Source organism: Penicillium chrysogenum (assembly GCF_028827035.1).
Source record: "Penicillium chrysogenum strain IBT 35668 chromosome Unknown utg000002l_segment0_segment0, whole genome shotgun sequence".
Taxonomy (NCBI): Eukaryota; Fungi; Ascomycota; class Eurotiomycetes; order Eurotiales; family Aspergillaceae; genus Penicillium; species Penicillium chrysogenum.
Genome location: NW_026622750.1, coordinates 5,640,037 through 5,659,815, shown reverse-complemented (window position 1 = coordinate 5,659,815; position 19,779 = coordinate 5,640,037). Strand labels below are relative to the sequence as shown.

At 51.0% G+C, this 19,779-nt stretch overlaps 9 protein-coding genes across 9 annotated transcripts; 5 read left to right on the top strand and 4 right to left on the bottom strand.

Annotated features, from left to right (window-relative positions):
* Positions 1-416: 416 nt before the first annotated feature.
* On the top strand, positions 417-1,933 carry N7489_005363 (aminotransferase-like domain-containing protein; the record flags this gene model as incomplete). The annotated part of the gene is made up of 3 exons (XM_056711115.1): positions 417-902; positions 947-1,401; positions 1,483-1,933. The coding sequence occupies 3 exons, from the start codon at positions 417-419 to the stop codon at positions 1,931-1,933; spliced, it is 1,392 nt and encodes a 463-aa protein (XP_056569536.1).
* Positions 1,934-3,508: 1,575 nt separating this feature from the next.
* Positions 3,509-6,411, top strand: N7489_005362 (glycoside hydrolase family 55 protein; the record flags this gene model as incomplete). The annotated part of the gene is made up of 3 exons (XM_056711114.1): positions 3,509-3,764; positions 3,820-5,178; positions 5,237-6,411. 3 exons carry the CDS (start codon positions 3,509-3,511, stop codon positions 6,409-6,411), a joined length of 2,790 nt encoding a protein of 929 aa, XP_056569535.1.
* Positions 6,412-8,391: 1,980 nt separating this feature from the next.
* On the bottom strand, positions 8,392-9,826 carry N7489_005361 (cation diffusion facilitator family transporter; the record flags this gene model as incomplete). The annotated part of the gene is made up of 2 exons (XM_056711113.1): positions 8,392-8,633; positions 8,695-9,826. 2 exons carry the CDS (start codon positions 9,824-9,826, stop codon positions 8,392-8,394), a joined length of 1,374 nt encoding a protein of 457 aa, XP_056569534.1.
* Positions 9,827-10,532: 706 nt separating this feature from the next.
* On the top strand, positions 10,533-11,150 carry N7489_005360 (uncharacterized protein; the record flags this gene model as incomplete). Its single annotated transcript, XM_056711112.1, has 2 exons — positions 10,533-10,721; positions 10,887-11,150. The coding sequence occupies 2 exons, from the start codon at positions 10,533-10,535 to the stop codon at positions 11,148-11,150; spliced, it is 453 nt and encodes a 150-aa protein (XP_056569533.1).
* A 556-nt stretch (positions 11,151-11,706) lies between these two features.
* Positions 11,707-12,377, top strand: N7489_005359 (uncharacterized protein; the record flags this gene model as incomplete). The annotated part of the gene is made up of 4 exons (XM_056711111.1): positions 11,707-11,755; positions 11,803-11,975; positions 12,034-12,165; positions 12,225-12,377. 4 exons carry the CDS (start codon positions 11,707-11,709, stop codon positions 12,375-12,377), a joined length of 507 nt encoding a protein of 168 aa, XP_056569532.1.
* A 267-nt stretch (positions 12,378-12,644) lies between these two features.
* N7489_005358 (uncharacterized protein) lies at positions 12,645-13,433 on the bottom strand (the record flags this gene model as incomplete). The annotated part of the gene is made up of 1 exon (XM_056711110.1): positions 12,645-13,433. The coding sequence occupies one exon, from the start codon at positions 13,431-13,433 to the stop codon at positions 12,645-12,647; it is 789 nt and encodes a 262-aa protein (XP_056569531.1).
* A 413-nt stretch (positions 13,434-13,846) lies between these two features.
* Positions 13,847-14,716, bottom strand: N7489_005357 (lytic polysaccharide monooxygenase; the record flags this gene model as incomplete). Its single annotated transcript, XM_056711109.1, has 1 exon — positions 13,847-14,716. One exon carries the CDS (start codon positions 14,714-14,716, stop codon positions 13,847-13,849), a length of 870 nt encoding a protein of 289 aa, XP_056569530.1.
* Positions 14,717-15,950: 1,234 nt separating this feature from the next.
* Positions 15,951-16,957, bottom strand: N7489_005356 (NADP-dependent oxidoreductase; the record flags this gene model as incomplete). Its single annotated transcript, XM_056711108.1, has 2 exons — positions 15,951-16,841; positions 16,898-16,957. The coding sequence occupies 2 exons, from the start codon at positions 16,955-16,957 to the stop codon at positions 15,951-15,953; spliced, it is 951 nt and encodes a 316-aa protein (XP_056569529.1).
* A 783-nt stretch (positions 16,958-17,740) lies between these two features.
* N7489_005355 (class I SAM-dependent methyltransferase) lies at positions 17,741-19,286 on the top strand (the record flags this gene model as incomplete). The annotated part of the gene is made up of 9 exons (XM_056711107.1): positions 17,741-17,815; positions 17,842-17,888; positions 17,951-18,061; positions 18,097-18,138; positions 18,188-18,301; positions 18,358-18,383; positions 18,439-18,625; positions 18,683-19,111; positions 19,163-19,286. The coding sequence occupies 9 exons, from the start codon at positions 17,741-17,743 to the stop codon at positions 19,284-19,286; spliced, it is 1,155 nt and encodes a 384-aa protein (XP_056569528.1).
* Positions 19,287-19,779: the final 493 nt, after the last annotated feature.

The window sequence follows — 19,779 nt, the reverse complement described above, 5'->3', positions numbered from 1 at the left end:
TGATCCGATATCACTCATACGGACTGGGGGATACAACTCCATACTAGCCTGGTATTGCCAAGACACCTTCTTATGACATGCCTCGATGTTCTATATATATATATATATATATATATATCTCTCTCTCTCACACGACATTTGAGTACCTTGTTTAAAATCGAGATATACCTAAAATATAGTTCCAAACTCCAATGTCTGGATATAGCTCCCCCAGTATAAACAATAATACAGCTCCTGTTCCCGTTCCCCTGGAACCGTTCAATTCCCGATCTGGGATGCATCGGTGCCCACCTGTCCAGGCACTTCGCCACATCCCACCCGTGGAAGCCCAAGCTCTTTACCCAAGCACCAAACTATTAGTTTTAACCTATACATAAGTAGATGATATTCATGATCTACTTAATACCCAATTCGTCATGACTATCGACGTTTCCACCAAGACCATTGACCTCCAAACCGGCTGGCCTAACCCCGCCCTCCTCCCCGCCCCCATTCTCCGCCACTCCGCCACGACCGTACTATGCAATCCCTCCATCGCAACCCCAGCCCTCCTCTACGGCCCCGATGAAGGATACGAGCCGCTCCGCACAAACATAGCCGCATGGCTGAGCGATTTTTATCAGCCGTGCGAGCCCGTCTCCTCGAAGCGCATCTGCATCACCGGCGGGGCCAGCCAGAACCTGGCATGCGTGCTGCAAACCTTCACAGACCCAGTCTACACGCGGAATGTATGGATGGTCGCACCGACGTATCACCTGGCCGCGCGCATCATGGACGACGCCGGCTTCGCCGGCCGCCTACGCGGGATCCCCGAAGATGACGAGGGCATCGACATAGCGGTGCTGGAGAGCGGTTTACGCGCCGCGGAAGAGAATGCCCTGCGCACTGGGAATACCGAGCCGGTAGGACAATCCTGGGCCCATGACTGAGCTGGCATGACTGGCAGTCACCGTGCCATGCCACTGTGCCATCATTTATTGAGTCCCGGACTGACCCTGCCCCTCTTTCCCTGCAGAAACTGAAACCGCCCAGGCCCTGGCGCAAGATCTACAAGCATGTCATCTATGCTGTGCCGACCTTTGCGAATCCCTCGGGGAAGATTATGTCGCTGCGTAGACGTGAGGCGCTCGTTCGTCTCGCCCGTCAGTACGATGCGCTTATCGTTACGGATGATGTGTACGATTTCCTTCTGTGGTCGGCCAAGCCGCAGGGAGACGGGAATTTCGGTGACCGCACATGTGTTCCGCGCATTGTCGATGTGGACCGCTACTTGGACGGTGGTCCACAGGATGAATGGGGACACGCACTAAGCAACGGCAGTTTCAGCAAACTCATCGGGCCTGGGGCCCGCACCGGCTGGGCCGAGGCGTCCGAAAAGGTTGCCTATGGATTATCACAAACGTACGGGCCACCGGAATGACTGGACTGACCAACCCTTCTTCTCGGATCCGGATTCGCAGACTGACCCGACATCGCTTGCAGAGGCTCTTCCCGATCGGGCGGCGCTCCTTCCCATTTATGCGCCGCTGTCATTGACCAGATGTTCCCTACAGTCATACCAAACCACATCCGCGACGTCCTACAACCGAAATACGCCGAGCACTACCACACCTTGCTATGCGCAATCCACGAGCATCTCGTTCCGCTGGGTGTCACAGTCCCAACGCCTGCCGCGACGGCGGGTGGCTACTTTATGTGGATTGGTCTACCAGCGCCTTTGCTCGCCGCCGACGTAGTCCGGCTAGCGCAGAGCGAAGAAAATCTGCGCGTATCTCCAGGTGATGTTTTCCAGGTCCCGGGAGACCCGCATGTGACTGAAGGGTTTTCGGGTCATCTGCGTCTCTGTTTTGCGTGGGAAGAACCACGACACTTGACCGAGGGCATGCGTAGGTTAGCGCGTGTTCTCAACCGTATGACTCGTACCCAGGACTAGGTATTGTGGCGTTGGACTTTGGATTCCACGCCACGTCGGAGCCACGCCAGCTGGTTCATAGTACGGTCCGTACCGTCCACTAGGGACGCGTGGCGCATGAAATTTAAGTAGACAATTTTAAAACGTAGTCTTGCCAGCTCATACAAGTCTCTTGAGTTGGATATTGGGTACACGAGTGTATATACCTGAAGCTCTGCATCGGGCATTTGCACTCTGCAAACCTGAGTTGGCCCCCCGGGGTCCAAGGTTATTTTTGGAACATGATTAGTCAAAGACATACACCTGGGCAGGACACTGAGTCGTGAAAGACCATGTAATTCCAGAAACAGGGGGCATAATAAGACCCGAGACAGTTTCAACAATTTCAAGGATCAAAGGGGAAGCCAATCCCGAGCGGGTCCTGATCCTCTCAGGGGGAGCAAAGCTTGGCCTTGAGACCTTCCCCCCCTCTTCCCTTCACGATGACCAAACGCCAACCCTTAAGTCGACCTTGGGGAATTCCCGATGTGTCGTGGCCTGGTCATGTTATCACATTGCTTTTTCTTTGTGATCCGTCATCAGGAATCTTTCCAAGGTTCAAACACCCCCCCGGAATGTTCATCCATAACTTTGGGACGCGGAACGCCCCCTGACAACACGCGGGGGATATACTCTTCTGACTCGAGGCGTCGAGTCTCGTGTGACAATGTCTACATTACACAAACACAGACACATACATGCATTTTGAAGCAAACGGAATAAAGTGATATCCATGGATTGTTCCATATCAGTTCTGGGAAATCGGAGTTATCGGGACTATTGAATTCTACATCCACTCTGTACTCCGTATTGAACAAGGGGCCCCACTCGGGTCAAGGGCCATAGTGATACGCGACAACTTGCAATGCTCGTCCTATCCCCCTGTGAGCATATAACACTGCATCTCAGATGATTGGAATGGATGACCCGGCATACCCTGTTTAGGTTATGAATCTAGCTATATAGCGCGTAGACCCAGATTTAACTCTGTTTATTTCCTCCGGCTGTTCTGTTCTACAGACGAAATTGGCACTCAAACACCCTAAATCGTGATTCGAAACACTCACTGCCGCCCATTTAGCCGAATTGAGCTGCAAGACTGATCTTCAGTTTCAACTCCAGACTATCACGTTTCAAGCTTCTACCGCTGTCGCAAGACCTGGGAATCTGATTGGCTGGGTGTGGTGGACTTCAGGGCTGTGGTGCGTTTGATTGGCTGAAACGGGGAAGTTGGCCAACGCTGGGCTAAATTTATAGGTATGATTCCCATTGATTCCCATTGATCCTGAGTCCTTTGTTTCTTTTCTTTCCTATTCATTCTCTTCAATTCATTCATTCGAGACATACTCTATTGTTGTCATTTTGGGAAGGAACGGTGCATCTGGAGATTGACTCTCTAAATCTTCTCTTGCTTTCTCCCTGCATATCGCTGCTGGTCAAGCGTTGGATTCGATTCTTATTTTGATTTCCGCAGTACTGGTTACTGAATCTGCATTCCCTAGACATCTTTTTCTTTCCCCTTAGTACGCTGCTGGTCCAGCGTTATCCATTTTCAATATGGCCTTCTTACAGACCTCCATCGCGATCTTCGTCGCCCATATCATCCTTTTGCTCGGTTTGCCTGCCTCTTTGGTCGCAGCTGTGCCAGTTAACGTGCCCGTCTCTCCCGTTAACAATGTGTTGGCCACCACCCAAAAGACTTCCGCCGCCTCAAGCTACTGGGTCGCCAATGTTGAGCGCCAGGGTGTCGTCCCCTTCGGCAAGAGCGCCGACTACAAGATCTTCCGAAACGTAAAGGACTATGGTGCCACGGGTCAGTAATTCGTCCAAGCTCTATGCCCTCGGCCAGCCTGCTAACTATATAATAGGTGACGGCTCCACTGATGACACTGCGGCTATCAACAAGGCTATTTCTTCTGGAGGCCGTTGTGGTAAGGGCTGTGATTCCTCTACCACGACCCCTGCTATTGTCTACTTCCCGCCTGGTACCTATGTTGTCTCGAAGCCCATCGTCCAGTACTACTACACCCAGATTGTCGGTGATGCTGTCGAACTGCCCATTATCAAGGCCTCTGCCAAGTTCGCCGGGATGGCCGTGATTGACGCCGATCCCTACGAGGATGATGGCTCCAATTGGTACACCAACCAGAACAACTTCTTCCGCGCTATTCGCAACTTGGTCATTGATCTGACCAGCGTCCCCGCTGGCGCTGGTGCTGGTATCCACTGGCAGGTCGGCCAGGCCACGAGCTTGCAAAACATTCGCTTTGAGATGGTCAAGGGTGGTGGTGAGGCCAACAAGCAGCAGGGTATCTTTATGGACAACGGATCCGGTGGTTTCATGGCAGACTTGACTTTCAACGGTGGTAACTACGGCATGTTCCTCGGTAACCAACAGTTCACTACCCGTAACTTGGTCTTCAATGACTGCCAGACTGCCATTTTCATGAACTGGAACTGGGCCTGGACTTTCAAGTCGGTCAAGATCAACAACTGTGAGGTTGGCCTGAATATGTCTACCTCGCCCTCCAACCAGACTGTTGGCTCCGTGTTGATGCTGGACAGCAAGCTCACCAACACCCCCACTGGTATCGTTACTGCCTGGACCCAGAAGAGTATTCCCGTTGGCGGTGGTAGCCTAATTTTGGACAATGTGGACTTCTCTGGCTCCAAGGCTGCTGTGGCTGGTGTTGATGGCAATGTCATTTTGGAAGGTGGCTCTGTCGTTGACCACTGGATCCAGGGTAACACTTACACCCCATCCAAGACTGTCAACAAGCGCAGCGAGGCTCAGCCTGAGCTGGTTACCGTTGTCGAGACAGTCACAGAGACAATCCTCGCCTGTCCCGCTTCTCACGGCCTTCCCAGCGCCAGCCTTGCGGGCAGCGACGTACCTGCCCCTGCGAAGACTGCGTCACATGGATCCGCTCCCGCTCCTTCGCCTGCCCCGGGTGCTGGTACCAGCAGCGATGCTGATCGCTCTGCTGAGTCTTCGGTTGTCGATGAAGTCCCCGAGCCCACTCCCGTGGCTGCTCCTTCTACCGAGGCCCCTGTCACTTCCGCCGTGCCTGTTGGTTCTTCGCCCTCCAGTGTTGTTTCTGCCAAGGAACCTGTTGCGTCGGTCACCTCCACTGCTGCATCTGCTGAAAGTACCAGCAGCGGCTCTGAAGTTAGTGAGGGCCGCCAGTCTGGCAGTGATAGCAGCACCGGCACTTGCGGCGCCCCGGGTGCTGTTGCCTCTGCCCGCACCCAGAGCACTCTGAAGACTGCTGACAAGCCCGCTAGCCTGCTCAAGGGGGGGTGCTATCTTTGAACGCTCCAAGCCTCTCTATGAGGACGTCGCAGCCTCCTCTTTCATCAGCGTCAAGTCTGCTGGCGCCAAGGGTGACGGAACTACTGACGACACTGAGGCCATCCAGAAGATCTTCAACAGCTACAAGGACGGTCAGATCATCTACTTCGATCACGGCGCCTATGTCATCACCTCCACCATCAAGGTTCCTAAGAACATCAAGGTCGTCGGTGAAATCTGGCCCATGCTCATGGCACACGGCAAGACCTTCGCCGACCAAGAGAACCCCGTCCCTGTTTTCCAGGTCGGCGAAAAGGGTGACACCGGCTCCGTCGAGATGAGCGACCTCATCATCACCACCAAGGGCCCTGCCCCTGGTGCCATTCTCATGGAGTGGAACGTCGCCGGCACTTCCCAAGGTTCCGCCGGTATGTGGGATGTCCACTTCCGCATCGGTGGTGCCGCCGGCACCGAGCTGCAGAGCGACACTTGCCCCAAGACCCCGAAGCAGAAGACCACCCCGAAGAAGGAGTGCATGGCCGCCTTCATGCTCCTGCACATCACCAAGAAGGGTAGCGCCTACCTCGAGAACACCTGGTTCTGGACCGCCGATCACGAGCTCGATCTCAAGGACCACAACCAGATCAACGTCTACACTGCCCGCGGTGTACTCATCGAGTCGGAGAACGCCAACTGGCTGTGGGGTACATCCTCCGAGCACCACCAGCTGTACAACTACCAGATCTCGGGCGCCAAGAACGTCTTCATGGGCCTCATCCAAACCGAGACTCCGTACTACCAGTCCAACCCGACCTCGCTGGTCCCATTCACTCCGCAGAAATCCTGGAACGATCCTGACTTCTCGAACTGCAAGACTAACTCCTGTCGCAAGGCATGGGGTCTGCGTGTTCTCGGCTCCTCGGATGTCTTCGTCTACGGTGCCGGTCTCTACAGCTTCTTCGAGAACTACACCCAGTCCTGTCTCAACTCGGAGGATTGTCAGGAGAACATGGTCGAGGTGGATTGTTCCGATGTTAAGCTGTATGGTCTCAGCACTAAGGCTGCTGTGAATATGGTTACGTCGTCCAGTGGGAAGGGTCTTGTCCCTCAGAAGCCAAACAAGAGTAACTTCTGCTCGACTATTGCTCTCTTTGAGCAGCATGCTTAGATTATTCTTCTTTTCTCGAATCATCTTTTTTCTCTGTGTTCTCGTTCATTGTTGTAAACAATACCATTTAACTTTTTTGTATTTCTCCACTATAGGAGATCCGATCTCATGTTTTTTCCTTCCAAAGCTTCCTGTCTTTAGGTCTTACATATGTGTGTGTAGGCACTTATAAAAATTGTTCTTCTGCATCGCATTCACACTCTGGAGGTCTTTGCTCGATACCATTTGCAGTTTCTCATGAATGGACCATTTAGACACTCTTCCCTTCTGGTCGTATCGTCTTCCTTTCTGTATCGATGCGACTAGAGACAATGCCATGGAATCTGACTTACGATCTTCGCCTGTAGTTTCCCGTTAGCTGTCAAATCGTAGTATGTTACTCGGTTCTTTGTCCCAGGCGTTGTTGAAGTGAAAATCTCGACTTGGAGACGATTTCTGCTTCGTTCCTGAGGCAAGGAGAAAAATGGTCGTTCGACCCCCGGCGGACTTGCGAACCCAACAAGTGTAATGTAGACAAGAACATACCATCTCATTCGAGCAAGCACTGGAGAGCTTGTGACAGAGGGCAAAGATTCCCCAGCCCGGCTACGGAGAGTGCTCAGCGTGAAAGGAACCAGTGTTGGCAGTCGAACACCCATTTACTACGGCAGTTGGGCGACCTGCAGGGTGAATTGACTGACGCGTACACAGGCGCGGTCACTGGGGTAGAATTTTTCATGTTATGTGTTTATACGGGTTACATTAGGTTGTCAATCAGATTAGAAGATCATAAACAGTTTGATTTTCTATTGCAATCTATCTAGGGACTTGCTTGGTTTCACCAAAGGCTACTCATCCTGAACACCACGTAAAGGTGCAAGTCTTGTTCAGGTGTTGCACACAGGACCCGTGCAACTGGGTAGGAACAGGGGAGGGGGAAGGGAAAGGGGAGGGGAGGGGAAGGTACCTAGGTAAGTAACAAACACACAAATACATGTAGACAATAAAGAGAGAAGAGACGTACCTAAGTGGCACTTCAGATCGATCTCCTGATATTGGTCAATGGAGAGCCTAGAAAAGTACGGTGTGTTTCCGCCAGAGGTGAAGCCCAGGGCCCGATATTGGTACTCAGAGATTCCTAAGGGTTTCCCAAGAGCTCCGTTAGGTTCTTAGAGAATCTTAGGTTTCCCTGAGAGGTTATAGTAGACACACGCTCCACGTACTTCGTGTCACACAGCCTTAACTAGACCCTAGCAAAGATGCATCAGTGCCCTCAGGGTATCCTTCACTGGACAACAGAAACGATATGTCGGAGATATGATTCTGGAGCTGAAGTGGACCGTCACCTGCCGAGGGACGGGGGGGAGGGAAAAAAAGGAAGAGATGTGGAGGAGAAAGAAAGAAAGAAGAAGAGAAAATCTGGGGGGAGGGGGTATTTACAGTTTTTCCAGTGGCTGAAGGACAGGAAGGAACTGGGGGGGACGAGTTTTGACAAACAGGGAAGGCACCTACCGCGTCACATGGAAAGAGCGTTTGTCGAGTCATAATCACTTACCTAGCATATGTAGGTATGGCTGAGACATCAGGATATCTTCCGTCAGATCCTCTCATCCAGAGAGTCCCACATCTGGTTGATATTGCTCGATTGGGCACTACCAGAAACTGTTGATAGTCGACACCATACTGGTCAATGCCTAGTCTCTTGGAGCTGTTCTTTAGGCTGTCCTTGACCCGGGAAGTCCCCTCGAGATTGACAATTGACGACTATTGTAAGACTTCAAACACGGCAAAGAATGTATCAGAAAAGAAACTAGAACTAGGTTTCCAAAGTATGATGTGATTCCTGGTGAAGTTCATCCATTGCGTAAAGGAAATGAAATAAGAAACAGCCAGACGACGCTCTTCTAAACAAAATGCCACTGGATAAAATCAACGCAATGAGTGTTCGACTTAATACTGTCCAAAGTGAGAAAGCCCGCCCAAACTCCTATGTCAAAGTCTCTAAAGCTCCTTCTTCAGAGAATGTTCCGGCTTGTGAGTAGTCTCATAATCAACATGTACATAAGCACGCTCAACATCGGGAAGCGACTCGAGCTTAATCTGGAGCTCCTCGGCGACATCGTGGGTGGCACGCAGGGATGCCTCTGGGTCCATGACGACATCCACCTCGACCAGCAGGCGAGGACCAGAGGTGTATGCACGGACGGTATCGATGGCAGTGATGGCAGGAGAGTGGGTCATGGCTGATGGGAATGTTAGTTTTCAACTCAGAACTGAAAAGGACCGAAAGGGAATGAACCATACAGATATAAGTGATAAGCTGCTGCATCTTAGTGTCGGCAGTAACGCCGATGAGCAACTCGAACTCGCCATAAGCGGAGTGCAGCCACAGAGCACTGACCAGCACGGACAGAATGATAGCACCCATAGGATCGATCCACCAACGCAGCTTACTACCACCGACGGAGGTCAGAACACCGAACCCGTTAATAAACAGATCGTTGCGGTGATCCTCCCACAGGATGCGGATCTGCGAGACCTGGTTACGCAGGGCCCAGCAGTACAGGAAAAGGACAAATTTGGTGGCAAAGGCGACGGCGACGGCAATGACAGCAGGGAGGTGGAAAGACTGGGTTCCTTCCTCGGAGCCCGAAACCAGTTCGCGAATGGAGAAGGCGATGATGATGAAAGAAACGGCGGTCATAAGGAAGCAGAAGCAGATGTTGCCAGCGGTCTCGATGCGGGCCTTTCCAGCAGGGAACTTGCGCGGATCGACGCGGTTGACGGCCTTGTTGCAGAGCAAGAGGGTCAGATTGGACATGGGGTCGAAGACCGCGTCGGCCATTGTGGTGAACAGAGAGAGCGATCCGGACGAGACGGCACCGTACACCTGGATGATCGAGAGAATGATATTCGCGGCAAAACTACCGTAAACAGCAATCCGGTACTTGAGACGGTTGTCGACGCTCAATTCGCGGGCGGCACGTCTGTGCTCCTCCACGGGCTTCAACATGCGCTCGATGTTTTCATTTTGGGACTCGTAGAAGCCCTGTAGCTTTTTGGTCACGAAAGCCTGTTTTCCAAGACGGGCAGTGTCTTGCACTATGGAACCCACTTTCCGGCTTTTGGAATCCCGTTTCCGCGAGGTATTGGCCTTCATCTGCCGGATCTCATCCTCGGTCTTCAGCTTCGAGGCAAGCTGGAACGGATCGCTTTCAGGCGTGTAGCGTGGGGGAGGTTGACCTTCTTCATCACTGGAACTACCACTGCGGTGTTGCTGCATGGTGGTGAGCTCGTGCTCAAGGGCGGTTGTGGTCCCTTCATTGAAGGATAGAGGCATTCTGTCCCGGTGTGACGGTGAGCCGCTATGGGTATGATGCAAATTCTGAAAGGCATGAGGGTGGTTGGAAAGACTTTGACGCAAATGTTCCTCCATGACGAACGTTGAATTTGATGAATGGGAATTGGGATGAACGAAATGCAAGGGGAGAAATAAATTCCTGTGGCAGTGCTTATCTGATCGCGGATCATCCATCCCCGGGGCCCTGGAAGGCCCACCTTAGCTCCTTGGCACCTCCGAGGTCGGTGCATTTCGCATGTACAACATCCAATACATACATATCTATACATATATACTGTTGCAAGGCTTGGTGTTCTACGGTATCTCGGACAACCATGCTAATAGTGCTGGTCATTGGTTTTCTGGCTCACGTGATCAATGATCGGACAGACGAACATTGGCTGCGCTATTCAGGTCTTTGGTACCCATAACGTGCAACGCACGACAAACGGAAACAAATAGGAATCGATATTTAGATCGTCGGGGCAAGAGTGAGTCAGATCGTTGGGACGACCCCAACCACCACATAGGCATTGTGCTGCGCTACGCACGACAAACGGAAACAGATAGGAATCGATATTTAGATCGTCAGGGCAAGAGTGAATCAAATCGTTGGGACGTGAACAAACAAGTACATAAAACCGTCGGGGCGACCCTAAACTCGCGCAACGCAGCCTACTATAGGTTCTTTGGGTCTTTCTTAGTTTGTTTTCTTTCGTTTTCTACTTCTCGATTCTTCTCTGTACCCTACCCATTTCTCTAAGCCACTTTCAAATTCGTTCTTCGTCTTGCCATTATCAAAATGGCTAAAACCAAAGGATCCACCACCCCCAAGGCCAAGGAGGCCAAGGAGACGAAGCCGGCTAAATCAGGTATTGCTAAGAGAACTCCGGTCGAGGCCTTGTCTGTCAAGCTGTCCCGTGCCAAATCCGTCGTTCCAAGTGAGGACATGCTCTTCATGTGGAAAATTGTGCAGGTGTCTGTGATGGAAGTAAGTGTCTCTCAGTTATCTTTACTATGTCTGTATTCACTATGTGTCTAGCTCTATTGTATCTCTGACTTGACCGTGTGTCTGCTTTCACACGTCTCTCAGATATCTTGACATGTCTGATTGATATATGATAGTATTCCGTGTACTAACTGAATTGTCTTACAGATCGACTGGCCTGCCATGGCCAAAGATACGGGCATCTCGGTTGGGACTCTCCAGAAACGATGGTACCGTCTTCGCGTCAAAATCCAACAGTACCTTTCGGCTGTTTCTTCCAGCGAGTCCTCCGGCAAGGGCACCAACAGCTCCGATACCAACAAGGACGTTGACGGCTCTGAGTCCCCCAAGAAGGACATCGACAGCACTGAGACCGACGAGGACGTGGACAGTTCTAAGTCCCCCAAGAAGGACCCCATTTGCTCTGAATAGGTGGAACGTGATTTCGGTGGCAACGCAGGCGGAGGACGATGTGACAGGAGAACAAGACTCCGGACGACGTCTTGTTTTTTCATGATTTCCACCACCATCTCGTGAAGCGGCATTGGTCCCTTACATGTTTGGGTGCACGATATGTGCCCGTTAGTCTTGTTTTGTGACGGCAGCATCCTTGCGATGTCTGTGACGGTCTGATTTTTTCCCCGGTACAATCCGATGAACTTAACAAATCCGATCTACTTGATTCCATAAATAAAGGTTCTGATAACCCTTGTGTAGTACAAGTTCAAATAGCTATTGAAGTTGTAGAGATGTACGACTGTGAACTTTTAGATGAGAACCCTACCAGGTACCGATGAACCTGACATCTTATCTTGTCCAACAATGAGTCCAAGCAGATGCCCAGAAATGTCCAACTTGGACAATTCAATAAGATGACCTCATTCCTGCATGTCCATAGATCCGAGCCCCTTATTCATTTACCCCGCCCCCCTTCCAGTTCATCCCGAGCTCTACATACTTCTCTCACCTCAACATCACCCAATTCATTATGTCCAACCCCTACTTTGATATTGAATACACCTCGTCTGGTGGCCAGGGTAAGTCTGCACTCTATCTCATCTGAGTAACACTAAACTCCATGCAGTGGAAAACTGGGGTCGCATCGAGTTCAAACTCTATGACGACGTCGTCCCAAAGACCGCCACCAACTTCCGCAGCCTAGCCACAGGCGAAAAAGGCTTCGGATATGCAGGCTCTGCTTTTCACCGCGTGATTTCCGGGTTCATGGCTCAGGGTGGTGACTTTACTCGCGGAAATGTAAGTCATCTCTCCGCGGGGAAATCCGAGCGCCGGCTAATCTCTACTCTCTATCCAGGGCACGGGCGGAAAGTCCATCTACGGCGAGAAGTTCGAGGATGAGAACTTCAAGATCAGACATACCAAGGGCGGTTTACTCTCCATGGCGAATGCTGGACCCAACACCAATGGGTCTCAATTCTTCATTACTGTGAGTCGGAACCATGCTGAAAAACGTAGATGGGAGACGTGTTGTTCTGACTATATTAGTTTGTGCCAACTCCTCACTTGGATGGAAAGCACGTTGTCTTCGGAGAGGTCGTTTCCGGTCAGGATATTATCCAGAAGATGGAGAGCAAGAGCTTAGATCGGTCTGGAAAGACTGACGGTACCATTAAGATTGCTGCTTCGGGCACAGTCTAGGCACAGTCCAGGTCATCATTAGGAAATGCTGCTCTCTTCTATCTAAGCGGCTTATTGAATATCAATACGGACGTGAATTCGTCCATCGTCTCATCGATCCACATGTCCCATTCTTTCTATATCTAGACTTCCATCAAGCCACGTAAAATGAACAATGCAAGTCCCAAGGCAGGACAAGTATTTTGGTCTCATACACTGCGAAATCAAGAGCAACCATGCAGTAACAAAATCCTATACATACACAAGTAGACCTACCCTCCAGCCAAATCATTTCACAGCAACCATAAACAACCTCGGATACTTCAACAACACCCTCCCATCAACAGAAATAGGATAAGCATCCCGCAGACGCTTCAAATAATCGTCCAAGAAATCCACCTTCTCTGTGTCCTCCAACGGATCCAAAAACGGTCTCAATCCCGTCCCTTTAACCCACTCAATAACCGCCTCATGACTCTCAAGCGAATGATAATAACTCGTCTCAAAAATCTCAACCCGGCTAACAAACGGGATAAGCAGATCATAAAGCTCCTGCGGCGACTGAAACCCATCTCTCTGCACACCAGCTAATTTCTCCGCCCAGGGACCCTGAGCAGCCGTCTCCGCCATAAGAACATGCGAAGGCTGGTCCAGATTATGCGGGACCTGGAGTGCGAAAACAGCGCCCTTTTCCTGGGGCTGTAATAGTCTTTTAATCACTGCGATGCGCTCGTCGGCTTTCAGCCACTGGAACACCGCGTTCGAGAAGAAGAGGTCGACTGGCGTCGCTGGGTCCGGCGTGTAGGTGGTCAGATCTGCGACCTGGAAGTCCCGGTCTGGAAGAACTTCTTTTGCGCGTTTGATCATGTCTGGGGATGAGTCCAGGCCAGTTATTTTTGCTGTTGGGTATTGCGTTGCTAGAACTGTTGTTGAGTTGGCTGGGCCGCAGCCTAGGTCGATTATTCTTTTTGGGGATGTTAGGGGAACGTGGGAGAGGAGATCGCGGGCGGGTTGGGTGCGCTCGCTTTCGAATTTGAGGTATTGCTTTGCGCTCCAGTCCTTGGTTTGTTGGGACATTGTTGTGGTGAAGCGTCTGTAGACTGGTTTTGAGATTGGGATTCTCGGGGCGTGGGTGACTAGTCTGGTTGCTGAGTTCAGGCGACAGTGCATTTTTAGGTGATTTAAATACTAGAAGATGTTTGGCTGTATGAGGGATACCTGCTTTTATATTGATATCTTAGTTATGGTTAATGAGGTGAATCCAGGAAGTGGCGATGTCGGATGTTCGGTGATATCTCCGATATCGCTATGAAGAGCGTTGCATTGGAATCCAAGACGATGAAGAATGCATGGTAAATGACATTTAAATTACCTATATATCTAGCTACTAGCTAACGTAGGAGATGGAAGGTAGATCCGAAACTGAACACGATATGCTTCCGAATTATGCCGCCCACTTTTTAGTGGGCCATTTTCCGCACCCTCCGCATTTAGTTACCCATCAGGTTGCCCAAGAGGGCCTGAAGCCAGGTCAGGACATCTGTGGCACTATCAGTGGGGAAAGGCAGATCCGAAGCGCTAGCGGAGGGAACAGCGCTGGCGGTAGGGGCTTGGGACGCGGCAGAAGTAGCCGATTGACGGGCAGTGGTAGCGAAAGTAGTAGGCTGAGCAGCAGCTGTGGTGGGAGTCTGAACAGCGACAGAAGGGGCTGAAGTAACAGCGATCTCCGTAGCGCTGGAGGCCGATGAGGCCGACGACTCAACCGGAGCCGCGCCACCAGATCCACCGAGAGTGAAGTCGACACACGACTCGTAGGTCTGGTCGATGGATTCGGCGAACCAGTACCACTGCAGCACACAGTCACCGGCTGTGGCACATTGGCTTCCGAGATCGTCGGGGATAGTGACGCTAAAGTTTGTCTCGTCGTCGGTGACACCGGTGGCAGTGGAGGCGTACTCATCCCAGGAGATCAGCGGCTTGCCAATGACCTTGTTGGAAGCGGTGTCGACGACGGAGACGTTGGCGACACCGGTGTGGGGGGCGCGGATGTCGACGGTGAAATCGACCTTCTGTCCTGCCTTGTATGACTGGACGTTGTCCTTGTTGTCGGCGAACTTGTAGCCCTTGCAAAGCCAGATATCGCACTCCTCGGCTTTGTAGTCGTTCTGGCCGGAGGCGATCTGCAGCTCGCCTTGGATATTGCCGTACTTGTCGGAGCCTTGGTTGGACAGGACTTGCTGGCCACAGGCGGCTCCCATTGCGGTGCCGGGCTGGCGGGCTTTCGGGGTGGTGACGAAGCCATGGCCGTTGACCAAGGAGACGATGCTGGCGATAGCCAGAGCGGAGGTGAATTGCTTCATGTTTGATGAGTCGGGATGTCGAGGAGTGAATGGAAATGATCGGTAAACCGGACCGATGAATGAATGTATACTTGATGAATGAATGTCTGCACGGTATCAAACCGGAGGAAAATGAATGTGGATGTGAATGAAAATTCAAAAAGGACTGGCCAGCATGTTGAACTGGTCTGTCGCGAGGCATGCGGCTGCTTATATAGTAGCCACATTCAAAAGGAGCTTTATCTGACCTGCACGGGACATTAATCAACCACAAACACTAGATTGACACTTGTCAGAGACATCTTCGACATCAAGTAGGGCCGAATGCATGTATCACACTGAAACACATCGGATATACCCAAGGGACGGCGCTCCCCCACCGGGAGGGGATAAACGAGACCGGCGGCAATGCTAGCTCGCATCATATCGGTAAAATAGGACCTCGGAAATAGGCCCTCGGGGGCATATTGAACTAGGCTGGATGATTCTCCCGAGACGAGGCCGACGTTCCTGGGGCTAGGGTTGCCAAGCCTGGCTCCACGCGCCGAACAGGGATGCGCCGAGTTTCACATTGATGGGACCTGCACCGGTGCCAATGGGGAGGCTGACAGCTGAGACAGCGATTTTGATGGGCGCTTTACGTTAATTAAGAACGTGGAGATCGAATAGACTTGACTTGGCAGGTTCTTCTCGGACATTTATCCAATTTCATTCCAATTTCATTCCAGGATTATCGCGAGTCTTTGATAGTCCACTCTTGAAAACCAAACTAAATCCGATGAAACTGACTAGTTATACTAGCTACTTCTCGATATATCAGTTTCAGGGTGAAGCCATATTGAATAATATCACATGCGCGATCCTGACTCTTTCGTTCGCTTTCCAACCTGTTCCCAGCATTGGGCATTCCCACATATGCAATGGATATCTTATTCATCCCAGAGCACAACTTCAGCCTGCCCCCTTGCAGCTAGATACAAGGCTCAGATCTATTGGCACCGGCTGAAAATGTGATGGAACCGGAATGCTGCTCTCAACAAGTACTTTATTGAGCCTGCTTTGCATTTCTCCCTATCCCTAATTGGCTCTTGGATACTTATAAGGTCTCTTACTCTCGGTCCACCAAAACTTGGTGTATATTCCCAGGTACTTAGGGCAGCATCCAGAAATGACAGTAGTCTTCTATTTCTCCGGGGCTGGTGTCTCCTGCACTGCCACAGTGCCCAAGAAAGCATCACTCTTCATCCCTCAGCTCCTAGTGATTCAGCGACAGATCAAAGACAATCTTCCCCTTCGCATGTCCTCCATCCAGTCTCTTGAATGCCTCTTCATACTGCTCAAGAGGCCAAACACTATCTACCAATCCCCGACACACCCCCTGTTCAACCAATTTCGAGATCTCCTCTAACTGTCTCCTCACAGGTTGCATAACAAAGAACAAATCTTTCACACTTACCCCGTCAAACCCATCCGGACAGACCTGCAATGGTGGCTGGTAGATACTCAGCACAACACCACCATCCTTAACAGTCCACCACGCATCGCCAAGAGCCGTCCCTCCAACACAATCAACAACAACATCCGCCTTATTAGAAGGCAACTGCATAGCCCACTCCCTCAAGTCCACAACCCGATAATCAAGCACCTCCTTCGCACCAAGCGATCTCACAAGCTCCACATTCCGAGAACCACACGTTCCAACCACCTCCGCACCAAGCATCGTCGCCAACTGCACAAGCCAAATACCCACACCACCAGAAGCCGCAGTAACAAGGACTCTCTTTCCCGCCCAAGCAACCTTAGCAGCCTCCAAATCCATCTCTCCCCCACTTCCACTTCCGGGGTTACCAAGAGCATGGATAAAAAGAACCTGCCAAGCCGTCTGCGCGGAGACAGGAACCGCAGCAGCCTGCACCCAGCTTAGACACTTCGGCTTGTGCGCCAGCTCATCCGTAACGGCGATGGAATACTCGCGCGCATTCCCTGGTCGGGTATAGTTTGTGCGCGCGTATACTTCATCGCCGGGTTGGAAGGGCGAGTCTGGTGGTGCTGAGATGACGATTCCCGCCATGTCCGGGCATGGGATTAGAGAGCGCGCTGTTGGCGGGGGAAGTTCTTTGGCCAGAGGAGTTCGCCGGCGCAGGGACTGCAGGCTTTTATTTGGATTAGGTGTTCTCCCTGTTCATGATTTGGGGTTGGGACGGGTGTATTTGTCAGGGTGAGGTTTTTGGAGGAGGCGGCTTGTTGGATGATGCTGCGCATCTTGGGGGAAGGGGGTTTGACATGTTTGGAATTTGTAGATACGTTGTTATCTTCAAGGAGGAATGGGTTAACTGCCCAGATGTGTCTTGTTTATATAGTTCGAGTGTCGGTCATCCGGATCCCCGCATAACCTATTTGATAGCCTATCTCCCACATAAGACATAAGCTACGGATACGGAGTACACGGAGTACTTAGCCAAAGCATTTTATACATTTATTCGTTACAAGGGTTAAAAATTAGGATTGACATAGATGCAGCAGGCTTCGTATTCCTGTCGGCAATCATAACTAACCATAAATGCATCATGCCATGTGTCGTCTATGTTGTACCTATAAAAGCGATAGATCCTGATTTGAACCACATTTTTGAGTGATCGTCAGAAAAATTCCCTCAATAAGCCTTGATATTCGTGGACGTACCCTCTTTTTCTTTACGAAAAAAGGAAATGGAATGGGTTTTAGCCAGACTAGGTGGAAACTCTGCAGGATGTCTGTGAAGAAGCACTTCGTAGGGACACTTCCTACTGGTTAGAGACTCGTACTTTTGTCAATTCACATGCAGCGATACCAACGAGGTCCAATCCGAGAGCCAATACCAACCGGAATCAGTTTCCACCCCACAATGCCCACATATCAAAACACCTCTGAAGCCCAAGCCTATGACGGCGCTGTGTAGTTCCCAAAAGGGCCTTTGACATGAGAGCGGGGGTGTTGTCCGATTTCCCCGTTTTCGAATTCTTCACCTCTTCTCGACTTGCATTTTCTGTACGTCGGTCCTCTACAATGTATAAAAACGCACTGAGCCTGACGATGCTATCGCCGTGGTATGTCTCAATTGTTCTTTTTTGGTTTTCCGACGTGTTTATGTTTTGACAAAATATTAGGATTCCACGACCCATCTCCCGACCCTTTACGGCGATGACTGGCAATCGTAAGTTATTATCTCCTTGTATCAGAAATCAGAAATAAAAATAGTCTCTCACACAATCTCAGGGAAACCACCTCGATCGGCTCCTCGCTGTATCGCGGGCTAGAGGAGAATGGCCGACGATATCAAACATTGAGCCACAAAGAATATCTGTACGCTTGGATTTCCGAATCAAGGTATATATCCTGCTTACCTAGGTACTTCCTATCAGAATCCCATCGGATGAGAAGCAGTTCGAAACATACGAAGCTGGGTAAGTGGAATCCTCCTTTTTTACCCTTCAATAACTAACACGATCGCAGCCACTTGGTCGCCCTCATCATGGACTCAGACCACGACAACCCCCTTTTCCGGGCGCCTGTTAAAGATCCCAAAAATATCCTCGATCTTGGCACAGGTCTGGGTAATTGGGCCATGTATGTGGAAAGAAAACACCTTTCATCTCCGAGGACCACCACTCACCCTCTTCTAGCGATGTAGCCGACATGTTCCCATCAAGTGAGTCCAGAACCCTCCGATTCACCCTACATCAACATATTAACCAAAATCCCAGCGACCGTCCGCGGAGTCGACCTCTTCCCGCCACCAGTAAAATGGATGCCACCAAACTGCATCCTGGAAGTCGACAACATCGCCGAAGAATGGACCTGGAACGAACCCCAAGACCTAATCCACATGCGCATCATGATCGGAGCCTTCGACGACGCGGAATGGACCCGCGTCTACCAGCAATGCTACGAGTAAGCCACTAACCCCATCATCCTATCCCATCCCATCCATCTAACCCAACCCCAAAGCAACATCCGCCCAGGCGGCTGGATCGAACAGCTAGAAGCAAGTCCCTACATCGAATGCGACGACGGCAGCCTACCAGAAGACAACATCCTGCACAGTTGGGGACCAGCATTGTCCGCATGCGGCAAGCGCGCCGGCCGTCCGCTGGAAACAATCGACATGATGCAAGATGCCTTCCGCAAGGCTGGGTTCGTGGATATCCATGAAAAAGAATACAAGTGGCCCATCGGACCGTGGGCCCGTGACCAGAAATATAAAGAGGCCGGCACGGTTAACTACCAGCATTGGATGTCCGGTATGGAGGGCTGGGCTATGTGGTTGCTTTGTAAATTCGGGGCCCCGGAGCCGTGGTCGCAGGAGGAGGTTATTGTTTATGTGGCGAAGTTGAGGGCTGAGCTGCAGAATCCTCGGTATCATATTTATGAGCGCGCGTATGTTTTCTCTTCTTTGATGTTTGTGTGCATTGGGCTGATTTTTTACAGGCGACGTGTGTGGGCTAGGAAGCCTTTCCCTGAGGAGGTTGCGGCGAGGGAGCGGGCTGAAACGAGATCTCAGGCTGAGACTGAGACTAATGAGAGTGTTGATATCAAGAGGGAGGAGGAGTAAAAGGTAGTGTACTTTCATTGCCGAGGTAAATGAAACGGGCTATCGCCTGTTTTGATGTCAGAGACGAAGGGAGGTAGTCGTTACTGCGCTGCCGAATGCAGGTTGACGACATTTCTGATAATGCCTGGAAAATTAGCCAGCCTTGTATTGGCCCTTTGTGTTTTTCCTGGAGACTGTTGTAGCTGATGTGTATGACTTCCTACCGATGCAATTCAATCTTTTTCTTGTATGCGCGCCATGTACTTAACTCCGAGTTAGTTGCACACACGTATCCTGATACAGAGGGACATTGTCCTTCACACGGTACAGCACTGGATCACGATAGTATAGAATTCCCAAGTACCTATTTACCTGGAAGATATGAGTACCTAAGGTACGAAACGAAGGTGCACACTCGCTCTCCTGTAAGTCAAACATGCTGCTGCAGGTATTCGTAGTAAAAGGATAATAGATGTGTGGTGACAATGTGCGAGGTATCATGGCAAAGAGCAGG